Raw genomic sequence first — 25,741 nt, forward strand, 5'->3', positions numbered from 1 at the left:
GGCAGTTCAGAGAAGGTTCACTCGGTTGATTCCGGGGATGAGGGGGTTGACTTATGAAGAAAAGTTGAGGAGGTTGGGCCTCTACTCATTGGAGTTAAGAAGAATGAGAGGAGATCTTATCGAAACATAAGATTATGAGGGGGTCGACAAGGTGGATGCAGAGAGGATGTTTCCACTGATGGGGGAGACTAGAACTAGGGGACACAGTCTCAGAATAAGGGATCACCCATTTAAAACTGAGATGAGGAGGAATTTCTTCTCTCAGAGGGTTGTAAATCTGTGGAATTTTCTGCCCCAGAGAGTTGGGCCATTGAATATATTTAAGGTGGAGATAGACAGATTTTTGAGCGATAAGGGAATAAGGGGTTATGGGGAGCGGGCAGGGAAGTGGAGCTGAGTCCATGATCAGATCAGCTATGATCGTATTAAATGGCGGAGCAGGCTCGAGGGGCTGTATGGCCGATTCCTGCTCCAATTTTTTATGTTCTTATCTAGGTCTCGACCCAAAAAATCCTTTATCTGCCAACCTGTGGCTAATCGCAGCATTCCCATATGCTGATGGTGAAGGTTAGAGACTGCAACAGAGAAAATGCCATTTTAAAAATATTTATTTTATTTGATAAAGAAAGTTCATTAGGTACAACTATATATTACAAGAGTACTCACAACAGATCCATTTTATAAACTTATCAGCAGTTTCTAATAGCCATTGGTATTTGTTCAAAACTAAACTATGTCTTCCTCATCTCCACAGTGTACATTCATCTATACATAGCTGGAACTGAGTCTGATTGGTGCTTGTTCCTTTAATGTTCTTCCTTTACTCCACTACTTTCATCAAGGGGTTGTTTACCCTGGGGGAATGTTGCATCAGCCTCCGGTGGCCAATCTGAATAAGTGAGTGTTGACAAACATTCGACTGGCAGTCCTAGCCATGGACACTGTAAGGGGTGGTCAGCTTTCCCTTCTGACCTTATATGAGTGGTTCCGAATCGCTTCCACACCCTTGGTTCTAGACACTGGAATTATGAAGGGACTGTGACAGACTTGGACAGACAATCGGTTTCAAGGTAGGAAGCAGGTATGGCTTTATTGTGTTTAAAAAGAAGTAAAAGGCACACCTTTAATAACACACACAGACCAATACACACTGAGGGGTACAACACATTGAATAAATTGTCCAATTGCAGTCTGTGGGGAAAAGAATACAGCTTAAACTCTAAATGGGGTAAAGAGGAGAATGCAGATACATTTACACAAGTTATCCCAGCCTCCCTCCCCCAATTCCCCTAACTAACTAAGTTATAGCTCTGTGGGTTCAGGGGCCATGCTCACCAATCCCCTTTAGACAGTTGTCGGTGAATCGCGGTTTCGGGGTTCGCTGCACTTGGCCTTCTAGGCGAGCCGTACCCCGGTCAGAGGAGAGGACTTCGGACTGCGTAGTCTTCGGTTGGGGTGCGTCCGTTGATGCGGTAAGTTGCGTTTTGGATGTATGGGGTAAGTACCCACTTCCTTTGGTTAGGAATAGTTTAGTTAGTCCCTTTTGGTAATTTCTCACCCGTTGGTCGTTCCGAAGTAGATTGTAGAATGGAAATAAGTGTTGATTCTTCGGTTTTTGCTGAGTTGGTTTTGGTTGGTCGTTTCGCTGGTTGTGATGGCCCGGGTTGTCAATTTGGTTGCTGACAACCTTCCATTTCGTGGGCCTCGTGCTCGGTCGGTCCTTGATGATTTCTTGTAGTTTCCTTCACTACTCCATTTCTTCACTCCCCACCTCCGGCTGCTTGTGTCTGTCTGTGTCCTGCTGTTTGAGTCTGTGTCCTGCTTTCTATGTTCTGTTCCTTGGTAAAACTGGGAATAGATATACCCACAAAAGGCTTCCTTATCTCCCACCAAATCTAGCCCAGCTAACTGAAACTTGATTAAGTGGTTTTAATCTGGCGTTAATAGGCTTTTCGAAGTTGATGAGCTCTCCATTGTGCTAATCTGGCCTGAGCCAGATATTTCTATGCCTGTTGAAAAGGTGTTGGAATATGTATGTGGCATTTGGGCCCTCTGGGTGTGGTGGATAAACATTTCTTCCATCGTTGATTGTTTAAATGCTAATATTTTCAAGGGGCAAGTTTCGAGGGTATACAGTTCCCAGACAATTTGATTAGTTCCAATGTCCAAACTGGCCCTTTAGATATTGACCCCACCCCTTTTCTTGCAGACCCAACATACACCTTTTAAAAATCCCAAATTCGATTAATGTTCGTAGTTTCTTCCATGTGCACTTTAGGATTTCAAACTTTCTGGTAGATAGTTCCAAATTAAATTCCCTTTCCTATGAGTCCAAACACTGGGGGGGGGGTCTCCATGAATGCATCCCCTTTTATCCCCTGCAGGCCTCATCTGCTCCTTTAAAATTCATTTGTGTCCCAAAGTTTTCCTTCCATTTTAAAAGTCCAGAAAAGGATTCTTCTCCTCTGCAGGGGAAAGGTACCTGGAATCTTTGCGAGATATTGGTAAATTCTACAACACATCACAGCCAAGCCCAGCACGGGTCAGCGGATGACAATCACAAGGCGTGATCTTTGGCTACTTTTCTTCCCAGCGAGGGACACTGAGGCCAATTGTAGTGTCACTGATGCCACTGTGACAGAGGGACAGCTCCGCTTCACATCCAATTTTAAGATTTTGCGCTGTGCGGGCACAAACCAATTCGTACCTACAATGGCGATCGGCCCCCTATTTACATCACACCCCCATTTCTACATTAAAAGGGGCCTATCGCCTGAAACAGGTGAGCGCTTTGGACACCCGATGATCGTCCTCTTTCTAAATGACGTGGGCCACATCGCCGCCGATAACGGGGCGGTAAGGCTACCGTCTCCATTTGAGGCCTTCAACATTCCGTTAACACCAGGTGTCAAAACTGACCCCACTGCTCCTGTTTCATAAGCTGGGCTACTGAGGAAAACTGTAAAGATAAATAAGAGAGAAAGGAGCAAACTGGAACTGTAAATGACCTGGAGCAGCTGAAATCAGAGGCTAAACCTTGCTGGTTTGTGTGGTTCAATGCACAGCACATGCTGCATATACAACCAGTGGTCAGCTGTATAACTGTGAAATCCGAAGCAGAAATAAGACAAAGCAGACAGCTAGTCATTGCTTTTATAAGGTAGCAATATGCTGTTAATACTAATATATTTTAAAAGGACTGGTGAGTTTAATAGTTTCAAACTGACATTGTAATGTCACCAAATTATACAATGTGATATAGTGACAGATTGCAGTCCTGTAATTAAACAACATCCATAATGTATGTCTTATGAGGAGAGATTAAATAGAATGGGCCTACACTCTCTGGAGTTTAGAAGAATGAAAGGTGATCTCATTGAAACATAAGAACATAAGAACATAAGAATTAGGAACAGGAGTAGGCCATCTAGCCCCTCGAGCCTGCTCCGCCATTCAATAAGATCATGGCTGATCTGGCCGTGGACTCAGCTCCACTTACCCGCCCTCTCCCCGTAACCCTTAATTCCCTTATTGGTTAAAAATCTGTCGATCTGTGATTTGAATACATTCAATGAGCTAGCCTCAACTGCTTCCTTGGGCAGAGAATTCCACAGATTCACAACCCTCTGGGAGAAGAAATTCCTTCTCAACTCGGTTTTAAATTGGCTGTCCCGTATTTTGAGGCTGTGCCCCCTAGTTCTAGTCTCCCCGACTATTGGAAACAACCTCTCTGCCTCTATCTTGTTTATCCCTTTCATTATTTTAAATGTTTCTATAAGATCACCCCTCATCCTTCTGAACTCTAACGAGTAAAGACCCAGTCTACTCAATCTATCATCATAAGGTAACCCCCTCATCTCCGGAATCAGCCTAGTGAATCGTCTCTGTACCCCCTCCAAAGCTAGTATATCTTTCCTTAAGTAAGGTGACCAAAACTGCACGCAGTACCCAAGGTGTGGCCTCACCAATACCCTGTACAGTTGCAGCAGGACCTCCCTGCTTTTGTACTCCATCCCTCTCGCAATGCAGGCCAACATTCCATTCGCCTTCCTGATTACCTGCTGCACCTGCAAACTAACTTTTTGGGATTCATGCACAAGGGCCCCCAGGTCCCTCTGCACCGCAACATGTTGTAATTTCTTCCCATTCAAATAATATTCCCTTTTACTGTGTTTTTTACCAAGGTGGATGACCTCACACTTTCCGACATTGTTTTCCATCTGCCAAACCTTAGCCCATTCGCTTAACCTATCTAAATCTCTTTGCAGCCTCTCTGTGTCCTCTACACAACCCGCTTTCCCAATAATCTTTGTGTCATCTGCAAATTTTGTTGCACTACACTCTGTCCCCTCTTCCAGATCATCTATGTATATTGTAAACAGTTGTGGTCCCAGCACCGATCCCTGTGGCACACCACTAACCACCGATTTCCAACCCGAAAAGGACCCATTTATCCCAACTCTCTGCTTTCTGTTAGCCAGCCAATTCTCTATCCATGCTAATACATTTCCTCTGACTCCACGTACCTTTATCTTCTGCAGTAACCTTTTGTGTGGCACCTTATCGAATGCCTTTTGAAAATCTAAATACACCACATCCATCGGTACACCTCTATCCACCATGCTCGTTATATCCTCAAAGAATTCCAGTAAATTAGTTAAACATGATTTCCCCTTCATGAATCCATGTTGCATCTGCTTGATTGCACTATTCCTATCTAGATGTCCCGCTATTTCTTCCTTAATGATAGCTTCAAGCATTTTCCCCACTACAGATGTTAAACTAACCGGCCTATAGTTACCTGCCTTTTGTCTGCCCCCTTTTTTAAGCAGAGGCGTTACATTAGCTGCTTTCCAATCCGATGGTACCTCCCCAGAGTCCAGGGAATTTTGGTAGATTATAACAAATGCATCTGCTATAACTTCCTCCATCTCTTTTAATACCCTGGGATGCATTTCATCAGGACCAGGGGACTTGTCTACCTTGAGTCCCATTAGCCTGTCCAGCACTACCCCCCTAGTGATAGTGATTGTCTCAAGGTCCTCCCTTCCCACATTCCTGTGACCAGCAATTTTTGGCATGGTTTTTGTGTCTTCCACTGTGAAGACCGAAGCAAAATAATTGTTTAAGTTCTCAGCCATTTCCACATTTCCCATTATTAAATCCCCCTTCTCATCTTCTACTTTTACTTTTGTCACTCTCTTCCATTTTATATATCAGTAAAAGCTTTTACTATCTGTTTTTATGTTTTGCGCAAGTTTACTTTCGTAATCTATCTTTCCTTTCTTTATTGCTTTCTTAGTCATTCTTTGCTGTCGTTTAAAATTTTCCCAATCTGCTAGTTTCCCACTAACCTTGGCCACCTTATACGCATATATACATATCAGTCTTTGAGAGGGATTGACAGGGTAGATGCTGAGAGGATGTTTCCCCGGGCTGGAAAGTCTAGAACTTGTGGCCACAGTCTCAGGATACGGGGTTGTTCATTTAAGACTGCGATGAGGAGGAAGTTCAGAATATTTGGAATTCTTTGCACCAATGGGCTGTGGACGCTGTGTCATAGCGTGTGCTGGAGCGCGGCAATGGCGACGGAAAGCACTTGGTCCCGGGCTGCCAGCTTTCAGCGGCTCCCTCCCGGGACAGTCGGCGACGGTAACGACAGGCGGGGAGCAGCGCCCCCCACCCGCTGCAGGAGAGGCGAGCTGGTGCGCAACGCCCCCTGTGAAAGCGGGCCGTCCAAGCTGTAGTGGCCGCAGTGAGAACATTAGAACATAAGAAATAGGAGCAGGAGTCGGCCATTCGGCCCCTCGAGCCTGCTCCACCATTTAATACCATCATGGCTGATCCGATCATGGACTCAGCTCCACTTCCCCGCCCGCTCCCCTTAACCTCTGATCCCCTTTTTGTTTAAGAAACTGTCTATTTCTGTCTTAAATATATTCAATGTCCCAGCTTCCACAGCTCTCTGAGGCAGCGAATTCCACAGATTCACAACCCTCTGAGAGATTTTTGGAGTCTAGGGGAATCAATGGATATGGGAATGTGGCTTTAATTCAATTCCATTACATTTCAGAATTGTGTCCAATTCTGGGCACCACTTTTTAGGAAGAATTTCAAATCATTAATGTATATTGTAAAGAGCTGGGGTCCCAGCACTGAGCCCTGCGGCACTCCACTAGTCACTGCCTGCCATTCTGAAAAGGACCCGTTTATCCCGACTCTCTGCTTCCTGTCTGCCAACCAGTTCTCTATCCACGTCACTACATTACCCCCAATACCATGTGCTTTAATTTTACACACCGATCCCTTGTGTGGGACCTTGTCAAAAGCCTTTTGAAAGTCCAAATACACCACATCCACTGGTTCTCCCTTGTCCACTCTGCTAGTTACATCCTCAAAAAATTCCAGAAAATTTGTCAAGCATGATTTCCCTTTCATAAATCCATGCTGACTTGGACCGATCCTGTCACTGCTTTCCAAATGCGCTGCTATTTCATCTTTAATAATTGATTCCAACATTTTCCCCACTACTGATATCAGGCTAACCGGTCTATCATTACCCACTTTCTCTCTCCCTCCCTTTTTAAAAAGTGGTGTTACATTAGCTACCTTCAGTCCATAGGAACTGATCCAGAGTCAATAGACTGTTGGAAAATGATCACCAATGCAGCCACTATTTCAAGGGCCACTTCCTTAAATACTCTTGGATGTAGACAATCAGACCCCAGGGATTTATCAGCCTTCAATCCAATCAATTTCCCGAACACAATTTCCCGCCTAATAAGGATTTCCCTCAGTTTCTCCTTCTCACTAGACCCTCTGTCCCCATATTTCCGGAAGGTTATTTGTGTCTTCCTTCGTGAAGACAGAACCAAAATATTTGTTCAATTGGTCTGCCATTTCTTTGTTCCCCATTATAACTTCACCTGATTCCGACTGCAAGGGACCTACGTTTGTCTTCACTTCTGGGCCCCATACCCTCATTTGCCGCACCTCCGACACAAACATTCGCTGGACCTCTGCCACATTCTCTCATTGCTCCTCCGCCACGATCTCTCGGCGCACCTCCGCACCAAACATTTGCCGCAAATCCGCCAGGATCACTCGCCGAATTTCCAGCATTATCCCTCACCGCTTCTCCGCCTCAATCAGCCACTGCTCCTCCGCCATGATCTCTCGCCGCTCATCCGCCCCGACCTTCCCGCTCCTCCGCTGTATCTGGGTCCCACCAATGTTCCTGCCCACACTACAAACGGCGACCATCGCCCAGTCACCCAGCTCGAAGTAGTCAGACACTTGGAGCGGCTCACGCTGGAAGTTGTAATGGTATAGCCCACGATGTTCCAGGGCCCGCTCCAGCTCTCGTTTACCCTCTGGCCCAGGGGTGGTGTCCTCTCACAGGTCGGGGTGTCTCATGATGTTCCAGGGCCCGCGCTCAAGCTATTTATTTATTAGAACCAAGGATGAGGGACTTCAGTTATGTGAAAAGCTGGTGTTGTTCTCATTAGAGCAGAGAAGGTTCAGAGGGTATTTGATAAAGGTGCTCAAAATGAGAAAGGGTTTTGATAGTGTAAATAAGGAGAAACTGTTTCCAATGGTTGGTAATCCGAGGACACAGATAGAAACATAGAAACATAGAAAATAGGTGCAGGAGTAGGCCATTTGGCCCTTCGAGCCTGCACCGCCATTCAATGAGTTCATGGCTGAACATGCAACTTCAGTACCCCATTCCTGCTTTCTCGCCATACCCCTTGATCCCCCTAGTAGTAAGGACTACATCTAACTCCTTTTTGAATATATTTAGTGAATTGGCCTCAACAACTTTCTGTGGTAGAGAATTCCACAGGTTCACCACTCTCTGGGTGAAGAAGTTTCTCCTCATCTCGGTCCTAAATGGCTTACCCCTTATCCTTAGACTGTGACCCCTGGTTCTGGACTTCCCCAACATTGGGAACATTCTTCCTGCATCTAACCTGTCTAAACCCGTCAGAATTTTAAACGCTTCTATGAGATACCCTCTCATTCTTCTGAACTCCAGTGAATACAAGCCCAGTTGATCCAGTCTTTCTTGATAAGTCAGTCCCACCATCCCGGGAATCAGTCTGGTGAACCTTCGCTGCACTCCCTCAATAGCAAGAATGTCCTTCCTCAAGTTAGGCGACCAAAACTGTACACAATACTCCAGGTGTGGCCTCACTAAGGCCCTGTACAACTGTAGTAACACCTCCCTGCCCCTGTACTCAAATCCCCTCGCTATGAAGGCCAACATGCCATTTGCTTTCTTAACCGCCTGCTGTACCTGCATGCCAACCTTCAATGACTGATGTACCATGACATCCAGGTCTCGTTGCACCTTCCCTTTTCCTAATCTGTCACCATTCAGATAATAGTCTGTTTCTCTGTTTTTACCACCAAAGTGGATAACCTCACATTTATCCACATTATACTCCATCTGCCATGCATTTGCCCACTCACCTAACCTATCCAAATCACTCTGCAGCCTCATAGCATCCTCCTCGCAGCTCACACTGCCACCCAACTTAGTATCATCCGCAAATTTGGAGACACTACATTTAATCCCCTTGTCTAAATCATTAATGTACAGTGTAAACAGCTGGGGCCCCAGCACAGAACCTTGCGGTACCCCACTAGTCACTGCCTGCCATTCTGAAAAGTCCCCATTTACTCCTACTCTTTGCTTCCTGTCTGACAACCAGTTCTCAATCCACGTCAGCACACTACCCCCAATCCCATGTGCTTTAACTTTGCACATTAATCTCTTGTGTGGGACCTTGTCTTCTGAAAGGCCTTCTGAAAGTCCAAATATACCACATCAACTGGTTCTCCCTTGTCCACTCTACTGGAAACATCCTCAAAAAATTCCAGAAGATTTGTCAAGCATGATTACCCTTTCACAAATCCATGCTGACTTGGACTTATCATGTCACCTCTTTCCAAATGCGCTGCTATGACATCCTTAATAATTGAATCCATCATTTTACCCACTACTGATGTCCCTGTTTTCTCTCTCCCTCCATTTTTAAAAAGTGGGGTTATATTGGCTACCCTGCACTCCATAGGAACTGTCCAGAGTCTATGGAATGTTGGAAAATGACTATCAATGCATCCGCTATTTCCAAGGCCACCTCATTAAGTACTCTGGGATGCAGACCATCAGGCCCTGGGGATTTATCGGCCTTCAATCCCATCAATTTCACCAACACAATTTCCCGACTAATGAGGATTTCCCTCAGTTCCTCCTTCTTACTAGACCCTCTGACCCCTTTTATATCCGGAAGGTTGTTTGTGTCCTCCTCAGTGAAGACCGATTTAAGGTGATTGGCAAAAGAACGAGAGGGAAGATGAGGAGAATGTGTTTACGCAGCAAGTTGTGATTGGGAACGTGCTGCCTGAAAGGGCGGTGGGAGCAGATTCAGTAACTTTCAACGGGAATTGGATAAATATTTGAAGGGGAACAATTTGCCGTTTTATAATTTAAGAGCAGGGGAGTGGGACTGATTGGATAATTCTTTCAAAGAGCTGGCACATACACGCTGGGCCGAGTGACCGCCTTCTGTGCTGTATGATTCTATGATTCAGAACAGAAACTGCAGCAAATGATCCTTGCGGATATTCTGTGACTGAATAATATACCTATCGATTGTACATAATCTGAATATTGTGGCGTGGATAGTGCAGTGGGGACTGGTGTATCATTGGGTGCAAAGCCCCTGTACTGAAAAAACTCAAGCCTTATTTCTGATCACCATTATTTACTCTGTTCACATCTGCATCCTACACAGCACTGTTTTCAGTGATTTAATTCTCAAATAGTCAGCCCATTCATTTCTTTATTATTTTTTTATCTTACTGATGGTTTGAGCGATCTCTATCTCAAGCAGTCTATATGGTGGTTGAAGTGAGTCCAGATTCAGAGGAGGAGGATATAGATCTCCCGTACTGTGAAGCTGCATTTTGTTTAATGATTCCTTTCGTAGCCAAGAGTTTGACCAGGTTCCTCCTGAATTTCACCCCGATGAATGCGTATAAGATTGGGTTAATGCAGCTGTGCAGGAATGCCAAAATTTGTGTTGCAGACAGAGCTCTGTCGATATGATTGCGCCTGTCACAACTCTCATCAATGAGTTTGCTCCTCATCAGTGTGTCGATCAACACAGTAAGATTGTACGGCAGCCAACAAATGAGAAAAGCCAGCACCACCGCTATGATGACCTTCATGGCTTTCTGTTTCTGGAATCCCTTTGTTTGACACAGTCTATGGATCGTCACGCTGTAGCAGAAGATCATGACAGCCAGCGGGATGAGGAACCCAATAGAGTGCCGCAAAAACCTGGTGGTTGCTCTCCACGTATCAGCTGATTCACCGTCGAGTATCTCATAACATATCGTTCTGCTGGAACCGGGTAGAGTATATTCTCCATCATACTGAATAGGTAAAGACAGAGCAATGGCCAGCACCCAAACAACAGCACAGACCAGCTTGATTAGAAATGGTCTTTTCTGCTTGTGGGACTGTGTAGAGTAGACAATGGCCAGATAGCGGTCGATACTGATACAAGCCAGCAACAGAATGCCACTGTAAAAGTTAACTTCCTGTAACATGCTGATAATCTTACACATGGCATCACCAAACACCCACCCAGATATGGCATCCACTGCCCAAAAGGGCAAGGTCACGGCAAAGAGCAGATCGGCTATGGCCAGATGAAGCAGGTAGATATCTGTGGACGATATTGTGCGTCGATTGTAAAGTATGACAATCATCACGACCATGTTCCCTGTCACAGCGAGGAAACACACCAGGCTATAGACCACAGCCAGTGCCGTGTAGATTGATGCGGTTACAATGGGTGTACAGGGAGCCGTGTTTGGATCAACATAAAAATCTTGACTGTCGGTGTAATTTTCAAACAGATCACTGAACTCATCCAAATTGAATTTCACCATTTTCTGAAAAAAAACAGAAAGTAGATCAAAGAATGAGAATAAAGTCAAATTATGATACAAACACTGTACTAAAAACTAAGCATGTGCAGTGACTATTGTAGGAGCATTTACAGCGAGTTATTTCTGAAGCAGGCGGTTTTGTGAGGAGCATATTACATGTCCCTATGTACTGCCACAGCGGGCAGGTGTTTAACTCGACTTCTTTTTCTGTCCATCAGCTCTGAATGAACATAATAACATAAGAAATAGGAGCAGGAGTGGGCCATATCGCCCTTTCAGCCTGCTCTGCCATTCAATAAGATCATGGTTGATCTTCGACCTCAACTCCACTTCCCGCACTGTCCCCATATCCCATGATTCCCCGAGAATCCAAAAATCTATCTCTCCCAGCCTTGAATATACTCAAAGACTGAGCCTCCACAGCCCTCTGGGATAGCGAATTCCAGAGATTCACCACCCTCTGAGTGAAGAAATTCCTCCTCATCTCAGTCCTAAATGGCCGACCCCTTATTGTGAGGCTGTGACCCCTGGTTCTAGACTCCCCAGCCCGGGGGGAAACACCCTCCCTGCATCTACCCTGTCAAGCCCGCTCAGAATTTTATATGTTTCAATGAGATCACCTCTCATTCTTCTAAACTCCAGAGAGTACAGGCCAACCTACTCAATCTCTCCTCATAGGACAGCCTTCATGAATTCTGATGGCACTGGACAGGTTAGAAACATAGAAACATAGAAAATAGGTGCAGGAGTAGGCCATTCGGCCCTTCGAGCCTGCACCGCCATTCAATGAGTTCATGGCTGAACATGCAACTTCAGTACCCCATTCCTGCTTTCTCGCCATACCCCTTGATCCTCCTAGTAGTAAGGACTACATCTAACTCCTTTTTGAATATATTTAGTGAATTGGCCTCAACAACTTTCTGTGGTCGAGAATTCCACAGGTTCACCACTCTCTGGGTGAAGAAGTTTCTCCTCATCTCGGTCCTAAATGGCTTACCCCTTATCCTTAGACTGTGACCCCGGGTTCTGGACTTCCCCAACATTGGGAACATTCTTCCTGCATCTAACCTGTCATAATTTTAAACGTTTCTATGAGATCCCCTCTCATTCTTCTGCACTCCAGTGAATACAAGCCCAGTTGATCCAGTCTTTCTTGATATATCAGTCCCGCCATCCCAGGAATCAGTCTGGTGAACCTTCGCTGCACTCCCTCAATAGCAAGAATGTCCTTCCTCAAGTTAGGAGACCAAAACTGTACACAATACTCCAGGTGTGGCCTCACCAAGGCCCTGTACAATTGTAGTAACACCTCCCTGCCCTGTACTCAAATCCCCTCGCTATGAAGGCCAACATGCCATTTGCTTTCTTAACCGCCTGCTGTACCTGCATGCCAACCTTCGTACCTGCATGCCAACGTTAGCTGCAGGAAGAATGTTCCCGATGTTGGGGAAGTCCAGAACCAGGGGACACAGTCTAAGGATAAGGGGTAAGTCATTTAGGACCGAGATGAGGAGAAACTTCTTCACTCAGAGAGTTGTTAACCTGTGGAATTCTCTACCGCAGAGAGTTGTTGATGCCAGTTCATTGGATATATTCAAGAGAGAGTTAGATATGGCCCTTACGGCTAAAGGGATCAAGGGGTATGGAGAGAAAACAGGAAAGGGGTACTGAGGGAATGATCGGCCATGATCTTATTGAATAGTGGTGCAGACTCGAAGGACTGAATGGCCTACTCCTGCACCTATTTTCTATGTTTCTATGTTATCACAACAGTTTACTGTTATACTTGTGTAGACACTGAATCACAAACAGCGTCACACAAGTGCCCATAATGCAGCCCATCCTGTGTGTCCATGGACAATATTGTGCATCGATTGTTCCCTGTCACAGTGAGGAAACACACCAGGTTATAGACAGCAGCAATTGCTGTGTTGACCGAATGACTGTTAATTGCTGGTGTACAGTGACTGACCACACTTGATCAGCTCCGCTGGGCAGGCCACATTGTCCGCATGCCAGACACAAGACTCCCAAAGCAAGCGCTCTACTCGGAACTCCTTCACGGCAAACGAGCCAAAGATGGGCAGAGGAAACGTTACAGGGACACCCTCAAAGCCTCCCTGATAAAGTGCAACATCCCCACTGACACCTGGGAGTCCCTGGCCAAAGACCGCCCTAAGTGGAGGAAGTACATCCGGGAGGGTGCTGAGCACCTCGAGTCTCGTCGCTGAGAGCGTGCAGAAACCAAGCGCAGGCAGCGGAAGGAGCGTGCGGCAAACCAGTTCCACCCTCCCCTTCCCTCAACCACTGTCTGTCCCACCTGTGACAGAGTCTGTGGTTCACGTATTGGACTGTTCAGTCACCTAAGGACTCATATTAAGAGCGGAAGCAAGTCTTCCTCGATTCCAAGGGACTGCCTATGATAATGATGACGTGATGTACAGGGGTCACACCAGGATCAATAGTGTAACCATCAATACTGGGGTCATTTTCAAAAAGATCATTGAAGTTGAAGTCGTCACAATTTATCTTCATGGAAACCATTTTCTGAAACAAACAAAAAGTAGATCAGGATTGTAACCACAAAGGAATTAGGAGCCAGAGTCGGCCATTCGGCCCCTCGAGCCTGTTCTGCCGTTCAATGAGATCATAGCTGATCTTCGACATCAACTCCACCTTGCTGCACTATCCCCATATCCCTTGAGTCCTTTAATATCCAAAAATCTATTGATCTGTGTCTTGAATATGCTCAAAGACTGAACCTCCACAGCCCGCTGGGGTAGAGAATTCCAGAGATTCACCACCCTCTGAGTGAAGAAATTCCTCCTCATCTCAGTCCTAAATGGCCGAATCCTTACCCTGAGACTGTGACCCTTGGTTCTAGACTCCCCAGCCCAGGGAAACACCCTCCCTGCATCTACCCTGAAAATGCTATATGTTTCAATGAGATGACCTCTCATTCTTCTAAACTCTAGAGAATATCGGCCCAATCTGCTCAATCTCTCCTCAGAGGACAATCCCCCCATCCCAGGAATCAGTCTGGTGAACCTTCATTCTGGATATAACCAAGTTATGATATGAGATTTGTGCTGTTATACCAGGGATGTGCATGGAATATTGAGGGAGCTTTAATAATGGAATATTTCAGAAGCATATGCTTTTTATGATGATCACATGACTCGTGCGCATTCATAGCCAGTGAAAGGGAAGGGTGATTTTCCTCTCCTCTCCTGTCTTTTACTCGATTCTGGTCTGCATGTTCAGTGCTGTACTTTTATTTATTAAGGGCTTGGGGAAGTGAGTGAATAGTTTTTCAAGAAAGTAATTTATAATCCAAGCCAGTATCAGTTAATTCCTGATCCATCTAAACTATCTGATCCACTTTTTCCAACCACTGTAATGTGTTGCACTTTTAGGCCACGAAGTTCAGCACCTTAGAGCTGGCAGTTAAGGCTGGTTTTGGCAAATAAATGGCGGCCCCTTCGCCTCCGCCCACCTGACGCTGGTCGCCATCTTGGTGAGGGCAATAGCGCGGGTGGAACTTTGTGCGCCTGCCGTATGTAGATTAGGCAGATCGTGATGTCAGTCAGCGTGTAATGCCGATTGGACGCACAACCTGCTATTTTGATGTTGGGGTTGTAAACAATGCCCTCTCCTCTCCTAAACACTGACAGCTGAGCATGTGTTCAGCTGCACGAGCGACCCCAGTACCCACCAGCACTAATTAAAGGGATGATCCAACTTGCAGGTAAGTTGATGATTTCTCTTGTTCTGGCACTTGCAGTGTTTATATCATCACTGGCTTGCTGGAAGACATTTATAACGCTGTTAAAGTGCGCAGGGAGTGCTGCTGGATGCTGGGAAGAACATTCATAAGAACATAAGAAATAGAAGCAGGAATAGGCCCCTCGAGCCTGCTCCGCCATGTAACATGATCATCGCTGATCCGATCATGGATTCAGGTCCACTTCCCTGCCTGCTCCCGAAAACCCCTAAAGGCCTTATCGGTCTTTTTCCGATAAAAAAACTGTCTATTTCTGTCTCAAATTTATTCAATGATCCAACTTCCACAGCTCTCTGAGGCAGTGAATTCCACAGGTTTACAACCCTGAGAGAGAAGAAATTTCTCCTCATCTCAGTTCTAAGATTATATCCCCTAGTTCTAGTCTCCCCTATCGTAGAAACATCCTCTCTGCATCCACCCTGTCAAGCCCCCTCATAATCTTATTATGAGAGCCTTCCCGGTCTGTGGCCCACGAGTGCGTGCTGGTCAGTGTGCTCCGCTTCCCGCCCCTAGCCCAGGCCGAAAGGCCTCCGATTTACTTACCTGTGCTGATTTCTTTAACTCTCCACAAAAGCTTTCTCAAGAAGCCACTACGCTGGCCTAAGTAGAAATGGAGTAACTATCAGCTAGCCAAAGTTTCCTAAATGGCCAGAATTGGCGTAGGTGGCTGGTTACGCCCCCTTTTGAGGAAAAAAAATCTACCTAAAAAAAACATAACTAAACGTAACTAACCGAGTTACACTGGTGCAAAGTGATGGGGCAAACTGGATTTTTAAGTTAGGCCAGAAAAAGCAGCCTGCTCAAAAAAAATGGTGCAAATACTGGGGAAAATTGAGCCCATGTTTACTACATTTAATGGTAGCATCAAATCCCACCGTAGGAGCTGGGAAATGTAAACTGAATTAATTACATAAATACCCGTATCAGTAATAGTGGCCAAAATACCAGCTTGTTGTACAAAATCATCGGGTTCACTAATGCCTTTAGGGAAGGAAATTTCGCATCCTTACCCAGTCTGGCCTATATGTGACTCCAGACCCACAACAATGTTAAAAGTCCGAGCAAGCCACTCAGTTGTATACCACCATCTTCTCATGGGCAATAAATGTTGGTTTTGGCAGTGATGCCCACATTCCGGGGAACCAGTAGGAAAATAATTCCTTTATCTATCCGATCAGTCACTACTTCAAAACACTCTGCTCAATTTATTTTATTCAATCACGTGATGATTGCTGAAGCTGGCAATCCCAACAGTCTTTCCCCCAGGACTTGGATCCAGTGCCGGAAGAAGTTTAATGACCTCATACGAGTAGTCACTCACAACAAGTGAATGCATCTTCAAATGTCATATCCCACCACCTGGACCACTCACCTCACACACTGCTCAATGAACCATACTCCCATCACCCACCTACCATCACCCTCTTGCAATCGTGACTCATACCTCACAATCAGAGCTTCACCCTCACACACTTACCACTGTTGCAAGCCTCACAACTCACACCTTACGCACAATGCCAGCTATTCAAACGTGACAGTCACATCCCTTTCTCTCGCAGGCCAAGGTGGCTCACAACCGGTGTGAGCAGGAGCAAACAGGCCAGGGGCAAGCATGGCTGTAGAACCTGACCCAGCTGGAGGAGACAGTTCTCAATATAATTAGAGGGGCCGTCACTGAGGCTGTGGCGATCGGTGAGGCTGGAAGTGTTGCTGATGACGGTATGCTCATATCTAATCTTTCTTTGCATATCCCACTTGTCCCTCATTCCACAATCTCTTCTCAGTTACAAGCTGCTGATGGTGTAAGCATGCACATCTTGCTTTGCCTCCGTCCCCTCACCACAACCCGACCATTGTCACTTTCTCCATTCAGAAGCCAAGAACTGCCAGCAGCCCAGCCTGTGCGGGAAGAAGTAGAGGAGAAGAATGATGGAGAAGAAGAGACACTATCACTCGATCTGGTACTCCCAGGCACCAGCTCAGAAAATAGCACTGCATGAATTTAAGAGGGTAGTGTAGTGGCAGGATCTGCACGTGGTGAGTTACTGGGCACGAGTGGGCAGATCTGGGCCAGGGGGAAAGGACAGCACAGCTCTCCTGATGACCATGTCCATCACGAGTTCGGCTGCAGAGCATTCAGATGAGGACTTCAATGGGGCAGCCTTCAGAAGAAGGTCATGCACACAGAAATGCTTGGTGCCATGGTAGGCCAGTCAGATACCCTCCACTCAATGTCAAGGAGCATGGAGTCCGGCTGTAACATTGCACGGGGCTTTGCTTTGATCTTCGAGCCAGTATGGAAGCGATAGACAACTTCATTAGAGCAGTTGTAGACCTAACCATGATGCTCGATGTGAGGGGCAATGTCACAGCTTCCATTGCAGCACAAGTGGAAGTGTGCCAATGTGTGAGTGAAGCAGTGGAAGCTCAGTCTGCTGCCATTGTGGTTGGGTTTATGAGTGTGGAAAGGGGGTTGCAGGGATTGTGGAGCAAAAACCTCTCTCAGGATGACAGCACTGATACTTCCACCGCTAGCTCATCGTCGTGCCAGTGCAGTTGCATGCCAGCCAGCCAGCCCAGACTGCTGCCGCTCATGCTGAGGTCCTTGTGCATGAAACACAAAAAGTTAGTATGCAGGTACAGCAAGTGATCAGGAAGGCAAATGGTATCTTGGCCTTTATTGCAAAGGGGATGGAGTATAAAAGCAGGGAAGTCTTGCAATAGTTATACAGGATATTGGTGAGGCCACACCTGGAGTACTGCGTGCAGTTTTGGTTTCCATATTTACAAAAGGATATACTTTGCTTTGGAGGCAGTTCAGAGAAGGTTCACTCGGTTGATTCCAAGGATGAGGGGGTTGACTTATGGCAAATATTTAAAGATCACATGGATGAACTTCAACAATTGTACATCCCTGTCTGGAGTAAAAATAAAACGGGGAAGGTGGCTCAACTGTGGCTAACAAGAGAAATTAAGGATAGTGTTAAATCCAAGGAAGAGGCATATAAATTGGCCAGAAAAAGCAGAAAACCTGAGGATTGGGAGAAATTTAGAATTCAGCAGAGGAGGACAAAGGGTTTAATTAGGAAGGGGAAAATAGAGTATGAGAGGAAGCTTGCTGGGAACATATAAACTGACTGCAAAAGCTTCTATAGATATGTGAAGAGAAAAAGATTAGTGAAGACAAACAGACGTCCCTTGCAGTCAGAATCAGGTGAATTTATAATGGGGAACAAAGAAATGGCAGACCAGTTGAACAAATACTTTGGTTCTGTCTTCACGAAGGAAGACACAAGTAACCTTCTGGAAATACTAGGGGATCGAGGGTTTAGTGAGAAGGAGGAATTGAAGGAAATCCCTATAAAGCGGGAAATTGTATTAGGGAAATTGATGGGATTGAAGGCCGATAAATCCCCGGGGCCTGATAGTCTGCATCCCAGAGTACTTAAGGAAGTGGCCCTTGAAATAGTGGATGCATTGGTAATCATTTTCCAACTTTCTATCGACTCTGGATCAGTTCCTATGGACTGGAGGGTAGCTAATGTAACACCACTTTTTAAAAAGGGAAGGAGAGAGAAAGTGGGTAATTATAGATCGGTTAGCCTGACATCAGTAGTGGGGAAAATGTTGGAATCAATTATTAAAGATGAAATAGCAGTGCATTTGGAAAGCAGTGACAGGATCGGTCCAAGTCAGCATGGATTTATGAAAGGGAAATCCTGCTGGACAAATCTTCTGGAATATTTTGAGAATGTAACTAGTAGAGTGGACAAGGGAGAACCAGTGGATGTGGTGTATTTGGACTTTCAAAAGGCTTTTGACAAGGTCCCACACAAGAGATTGGTGTGCAAAATTAAAGCACATGGTATTGGGGGTAATGTACTGACGTGGATAGAGAACTGGTTGACAGACAGGAAGCAGAGAGTCTGGATAAACGGGTCCTTTTCAGAATGGCAGGCAGTGACTAGTGGGGTGCCGCAGGGCTCAGTGCTGGGACCCCAGCTCTTTACAATATACATCAATGATTTAGATGAAGGAATTGAGTGTAATATCTCCAGGTTTGCAGATGACACTAAGCTGGGTGGTGGTGTGAGCTGTGAGGAGGACGCTAAGAGGCTGCAGGGTGACTTGGTCAGGTTAGGTGAGTGGGCAAGTGCATGGCAGATGCAATATAATGTGGATAAATGTGAGGTTATCCACTTTGGGGGCAAAAACAGGAGGGCAGAATATTATCTGAATGGTGACAGATTAGGAAAAGGGGAGGTGCAACGAGACCTGGGTGTCATGGTTCATCAGTCATTGAAAGTTGGCATGCAGGTACAGCAGGCGGTGAAGATGGCAAATGATATGTTGGTCTTCATAGCGAGGGGATTTGAGTATAGGAGCAGCGAGGTCTTACTGCAGTTGTACAGGGCCTTGATGAGGCCTCACCTGGAATATTGTGTTCAGTTTTGGTCTCCTAATCTGAGGAAGGACGTTCTTGCTATTGAGGGAGTGCAGCGAAGGTTCACCAGACTAATTCCAGGGATGGCAGGACTGACATATGAGGAGAGACTGGGTCGACTGGACCTGTATTCACTGGAGTTTAGAAGGATGAGAGGGGATCTCATAGAACTATATAAAATTCTGATGAGACTGAACAGTTTAGATGCAGGAAGAATGTTCCCGATATTGGGGAAGTTGGGGTGTTATGTTTGTAACTTTCACATAACTGTAACCTTTATGTAACAACACTGTACACTGTATACACTTGAGTAATGCACACTTTGACCACAGGGGGTGAACTTGTGGGAGACACTCCTCACCTGGTCATCCAGGTATATAAAGGGAGGTCCCACGCAGGGTCAGCACTTCTTGGTCCTGGGAATAAAGGTTCAGGTCACTTTGTGACCTTGTCTGCAGTACATGCCTCGTGTGATTCTATAGTAAGGTGTAAGGACACTACACAGGGGTAAGCCATTTAGGATTGAGATGAGGAGAAACTTCTTCACTCAGAGAGTTGTTAACCTGTGGAATTCCCTGCCGCAGAGAGTTGTTGATGCCAGTTCATTGGATATATTCAAGAGGGTGTTAGATATGGCCCTTATGGCTAAGGGGATCAAGGGGTATGGAGAGAAAGCAGGAAAGGGGTACTGAGGTGAATGATCAGCCATGATCTTATTGAATGGTGGTGCAGGCTCGAAGGGCCGAATGGCCTACTCCTGCACCTATTTTCTATGTTTCTATGTTTCTAACCCAGAATGCACGCAGCTTATGGCCTCTGTGCAGATGATTTGGACTTGGATATAGGGTGAAAAATATTGACATCTGCTGACAACACAAAGTAAGGTTTTGGCAAACAGCAGAAAGGACTTAAAGACTTCAGAAGACATAAGCATGGAATTTCCGCAAACCTGATCCTACTCCCCCACTGTAACTTCACCAGTAGCCCCGATTACGGGCATCAATGGTGTTTCCTCCGCACTTCTGACAAAGTTACACTGATGGAGTGGGAGCAGCTCCAGGAAACGCAATACAGAAAGGGCGGATAGGTAGCAGGTGGAGCTTAATGCAGAGAAGTGTGAGGTAATACATACGAAAGAGACACAAGGAACGGGAGTGTACACTCAATGAAAGGACACTGAAGTGTATGGATGAACAGAGAGAGCCAAGATTCAAATACATCATCCTCTGAAAGTGTGAAGGCAGGTAGATAAAGCCATGATAAAAGGCAAGGAGCATTTTTGGTCTTAGAGTAGAAGAGTAAAGAGATCATGATAAATGCGTTAGGCTACAGTTAGAATACAGTGTGCTGTTTCGTGTGCCTCATTATACAAATACCAGCAATGCCGTAGAACACACACAGTGAAGATTCACCAGGATGATGCCAAGCAATGCAAGCTGTCGCTATAAGGAGAGACTTGAGACACTGGGTCTATTTCCACAGGAGCAGAGAAGGATGAGGAGATTTAATTGAGGTTTATAAAATTGTGAAGCGTGTTGACAGAGTGAATAGGGAACGACTGTTTTCTCACATTGCAAGAGGGGTCATCAATACCAAATAATCACAAGGAAAGTGAGGAGAGAGGTTATAAGTAATGTCATAACATAAGAAATAGGAGCAGGAGTCGGCCATTCGGCCCCTCGAGCCTGCTCCACCATTTAATAAGGTTCATGGCTGATCTTCTACCTCAACTCCACCTTACTGACCAATCCCCATATCCCCGATTCCCTTAATATTCGAAAATCTAGCGATCTCTGTATTGAATATACTCAGAGACTGAGCCTCCAAAGCCCTCTGGGGCAGAGAATTCCAGAGATTCACCACCCTCTGTGTGAAGAAATTTCTCCTCATTCAGTCCTAAATGGCCGACCCCTTATCCTGAGACTGTGACCCCTGGTTCTAGACTCCTCAGCCCGGGGGAAACACCCTCCCTGCATCTACCCTGTCAAGCCCTGTAAGAATTGTGCATGTTTGAATGAGATCACCTCTCATTCTTCTAAACTCCAGAGACTATCGGCCCAGTCTACTCAATCTCTCCTCATAGGACAATCCCCCCATCCCAGGAGTCAGTCTGGTGAACCTTCGTTTCACTCCCTCTATGGCAAGTATATCCTTCCTTAGGTAAGGAGACCAAAACTGCACACAATACTCCAGGTGTGGTCTCACCAGGGTCCTAGTCCTTGTTGGAACATGGAATGTTTTGCTACAGGGACTGATTGAGGGAGGAACCATTGCATCTTTTAAAAGAAAATTGCATAAATAGTGGAAGCAAAGAAAGATGCAGGGCTACAGGGAGAGCGGGCCAACGGAACAAATTTTGCATTGCCCTAGCAAAGAGCCAGCACAGACAGAATAAACATAAGAACATAAGAATTATCAGCAGGAGTAGGCCATTTAGCTCCTCGACTCCATCCCGCAGCATGCGACCCGCCACCACCTCAGCAAAACCCCAGCTCTACACAAGGTAGAAAAAGCTGTCAGCCAGCTTAAGAACAACAAGACTACGGGAGCGGATAGAATCCCCGCTGAGGCGCTAAGGTATGGCGGAGAGGCGCTATTGGTACGAATGCATGACCTCATCTCTCTCATCTGGAGGGAGGAGAGCATGCCGGGAGATCTCAGAGATGCAGTGATGGTGACCATCTTTAAAAAAGGCGACAAGTCCGGCTACAGAGGAATCTCCCTGCTATCAACCACTGGGAAAGTCGTCGCTAGAATCCTCCTCAACCGCCTTCCCCCTGTGCCTGAGGAGCTCCTCCCGGAGTCACAGTGTGGATTCCGTCCTCTGCGGGGTACAACGGACATGATTTTTACGGCGCGACAGCCGCAAGAAAAACACAGGGAGCAGCACCAACGCTTGTACATGGCCTTCTTTCACCTCACAAAGGCCTTTGACACTGTCAATCGTGAGGGTCTATGGAGCGTCCTCCTCCGTTTCAGCTGCCCCCAAAATTTTGTCACCATTCTCCGCCTGCTCCATGATGACATGCAGGCCGTGATCCTTCCCAACGGATCCATCCCAGACCCAATCCACGTCCGGACCGGGGTCAAGAATGGGCTGCATCATCGCCCCAACCCTCTTCACGATCTTCCTCGCTGCAATGCTCCACCTCACAGTCAACAAGCTCCCCGCTGGAGTGGAACTAAACTACAGAACCAGTGGGAACCTGTTCAACCTTCGTCGACTCCAGGCCAGGTCCAATACCACCCCAACCTCTGTCGTCGAGCTACAGTACACGGACGATGCCCGAGTCTATGCACATACAGAGGCTGAACTCCAGGACATAGTCACCATCTTTACTGAGGTTTATGAAAGTATGGACCTTACCCTAAACATCCGTAAGACAAAGGTCCTCCACCAGCCTGTCCCCCAACCCCAGTCATCAAGATCCACTGCGCAGCCCTGGACAACGTGGACCACTTCCCATACCTCAGGAGCCTCTTATCAACAAGAGCAGACATTGACGACGAGATTCAACACCGCCTCCAGTGCGCCAGTGCAGCCTTCGGCCGCCTGAGGAAAAGAGTGTTTGAAGATCAGGCCCTCGACACTGCCACCAAGCTCATGGTCTACAGGGCTGTAGTAATACCCGCCCTCCTGTATGGCTCAGAGACATGGACCATGTTCAGTAGACACCTCAAGTCACTGGAGAAATACCACCAACGATGTCTCTGCAAGATCCTGCAAATCCCCTGGGAGGACAGATGCACCAACATTAGCGTCCTCGACCAGGCCAACATCGAAGCACTGACCACACTTGGCTAGCTCCGCTGGGCAGGCCACATTGTCCACATGCCCCACATGAGACTCCCAAAGCAAGCGCTCTACTCAGAACTCCTTCATGGCAAACGAGCCAAAGGTGGGCAGAGGAAACGTTACAAGGACAACCTCAAAGCCTCCCTGATAAAATGCAACATCCCCACCGATACCTGGGAGTTCCTGGCCAAAGACCGCTCTAAGTGGAGGAAGTGCATCTGGGAGGGCGCTGAGCACCTCGAGTCTCGTCGCCGAGAGCATGCAGAAACCAAGCGCAGGCAGCGGAAGGAGCGTGCGGCAAACCAGTCCAACCCACCCTTTCCCTCAACCACTGTCTGTCCCACCTGTGACAGAGACTGTAGGTCCCACATTGGGCTCCTCAGTCACCTGAGAACTCATTTTTAATGTGGAAGCAAGTCATCCTCGACTCCGAGGGACTGCCTAAGAAGGAGAAAAGTTGGTGGGAGCTTGCTGAGTGCAATTAGCTACCACATTACAACAGTGACTACACTTCAAAAGTACTTCATTGGCTGTAAACCACTTTGGGACATCATGGAGGTTGTGAAAGATACCATATAAATGCAAGTCTTTATTTCTTTCAACGCCAGGGAATAACCGGGAGGATCGTGGAACTCATCAGGGTATTGATGTCAGCAGCCATAAAGAGGAAATATAATCAGACAGATAGTAACTGGAGTATTTCGGGGGATGGGGTGCAAGTGAATCGGTCATCAGTCAATAAGAACATAAGAAATAGGAGCAGGAGTAGGCCATAAGGCCCCTCGAGCCTGCTCCGCCATTCAGTAAGATCATGGCTGATCTGATCATAGACTCAGCTCCACTTCCCTGCCCGCTCCCCATAACCCCTTATTCCCTTATCGGTTGAGAAACTGTCTATGTCCATTCAATGTCCCAGCTTCCACGGCTCTCTGAGGCAGTGAATTCCACAGATTTACAACCCTCTGAAAGAAGAAATTTCTCTTCAGCTCAGTTTTAAATGGACGGCTCCTTATTCTAAGATAATGCCCCCTAGTTCTAGTCTCCCCCATCAGTGGAAACATCCTCTCTGCATCCACCTTGTCAAGCCCCCTCATATATGGGCCCAAGTTTCCACATGATTTGCGCCTGATTTTTAGGAGCAACTGGTGGAGAACGGACTATCTTAGAAATCGCAATTCTCCACATTTTTTTTTCTGCAGTTCTAGTCAGTTAGAACAGTTTCACTTTGGAACAGAATTTTTTCTTCAAAAGGGGGCGTGTCCGGCCACTGACGCCTGATTTGAAAGTTTCCACAGTGAAAACGTACTCCAAACTAAAGTAGAATGGAGCAAGTGAAGATTTTTGTAGAACTGAAAAAACCTGTTCTACACATTAAAAAATCAGGCGCAGGTTACAAATTAGGCGTCCAGAACGAGGGGGGGGGGGAGGGAAGTCATTAAATTCTATAATAAATCCTTATTTATACTTATACAAATAAATCCAACCTGAATAAACATTTATAAGCAAAGAAAAGATTAAATAAACCATCTTCCTACCTGTGTGAAAGTGCTTCAGGCAGGCCTTTCGGGACCGAAGGCTGAACAGGTAGGCCCGAGACTTCGGGCAGGGCCCGTCCCCAGCACCAGATTTACAGGTAGGTGGCGTTGGGTTGGGTTGGATCGGGTCGGGGGGGGGGGGAGAGATAGCGGGGGGAGAGAGAGAGAGATAGCGGGGGGAGAGAGAGAGAGATAGCGGGGGGAGAGAGAGAGAGATAGCGGGGGGAGAGAGAGAGAGGGAGGGGGGAGAGAGAGAGAGGGAGGGGGGGAGAGAGAGAGAGGGAGGGGGGGAGAGAGAGAGAGGGAGGGGGGAGAGAGAGAGAGAGGGAGGGGGGGAGAGAGAGAGAGGGAGGGGGGGAGAGAGAGAGAGGGAGGGGGGGAGAGAGAGAGAGGGAGGGGGGGAGAGAGAGAGAGGGAGGGGGGGAGAGAGAGAGAGGGAGGGGGGAGAGAGAGAGGGAGGGAGGGAGAGAGAGAGAGGGAGGGGGGGAGAGAGAGAGAGGGAGGGGGGAGAGAGAGAGGGAGGGAGGGAGAGAGAGAGAGGGAGGGGGGAGAGAGAGAGAGGGAGGGGGGGAGAGAGAGAGGGAGGGGGGAGAGAGAGAGAGGGAGGGGGGAGAGAGAGAGGGAGGGAGGGAGAGAGAGAGAGGGAGGGGGGGAGAGAGAGAGGGAGGGGGAGAGAGAGAGAGAGGGAGGGAGGGAGAGAGAGAGAGGGAGGGGGGGAGAGAGAGAGGGAGGGGGAGAGAGAGAGGGAGGGAGGGGGGAGAGAGAGAGAGGGAGGGGGGAGAGAGGGAGAGAGAGAGGGGGAGGGGGGGAGAGAGGGAGAGAGAGAGGGGGAGGGGGGGAGAGAGAGAGAGAGAGAGGGGGAGGTCAGGTCGGGTCCAATCCGGGAGCGGGAGTTGAGTCGAGTCGGGTCGGGTCTGGTCGGCGGGGGGAGGGGGGGGGAGCGAGTGTCGAGTCGGGTCGGGGGGGGGGGGGGGGAGGGGGAGCAGGAGCTGGCCGTGGGAGGAGCCTTATTCACACAGCCCCAGTGAGGCCATTGGGCCAGGGCTAGGGGCTGCGTGCTTCGGGCCCCTCCCACACAGTTCGGCGCCTGGAGCTACTGCACTTGCGTGCCCACTGTAGCGCCCATGTGCAGAGGTCCCGACACTGTTTTCAGCGCCGGGACCTGGCTCCGCCCCCTACAGCTCCTGCTGCGCTGCGCCGAGGGCCAGAGGACC

The 25,741-nt window shown here is 47.3% G+C and overlaps 1 protein-coding gene across 2 annotated transcripts in view; it reads right to left on the reverse strand.

Moving 5' to 3' along the window:
- Positions 1-595: 595 nt before the first annotated feature.
- LOC139259629 (C-X-C chemokine receptor type 2-like) overlaps positions 596-25,741 on the reverse strand; it is a 30,676-nt gene continuing 5,530 nt past the window's right edge. For both annotated transcript variants that reach the window (XM_070875127.1, XM_070875128.1), the window contains exon 2: positions 596-10,971. In XM_070875127.1, coding sequence (XP_070731228.1) covers positions 9,904-10,968 — 1,065 coding nt within the window. In that variant the 5' untranslated portion in view covers positions 10,969-10,971 and the 3' untranslated portion in view covers positions 596-9,903. The remainder of the gene's footprint in view (positions 10,972-25,741) is intronic.

The sequence above is a fragment of the Pristiophorus japonicus genome, chromosome 3 (genome assembly GCF_044704955.1).
Source record: "Pristiophorus japonicus isolate sPriJap1 chromosome 3, sPriJap1.hap1, whole genome shotgun sequence".
NCBI classification, from domain to species: domain Eukaryota; kingdom Metazoa; phylum Chordata; class Chondrichthyes; family Pristiophoridae; genus Pristiophorus; species Pristiophorus japonicus.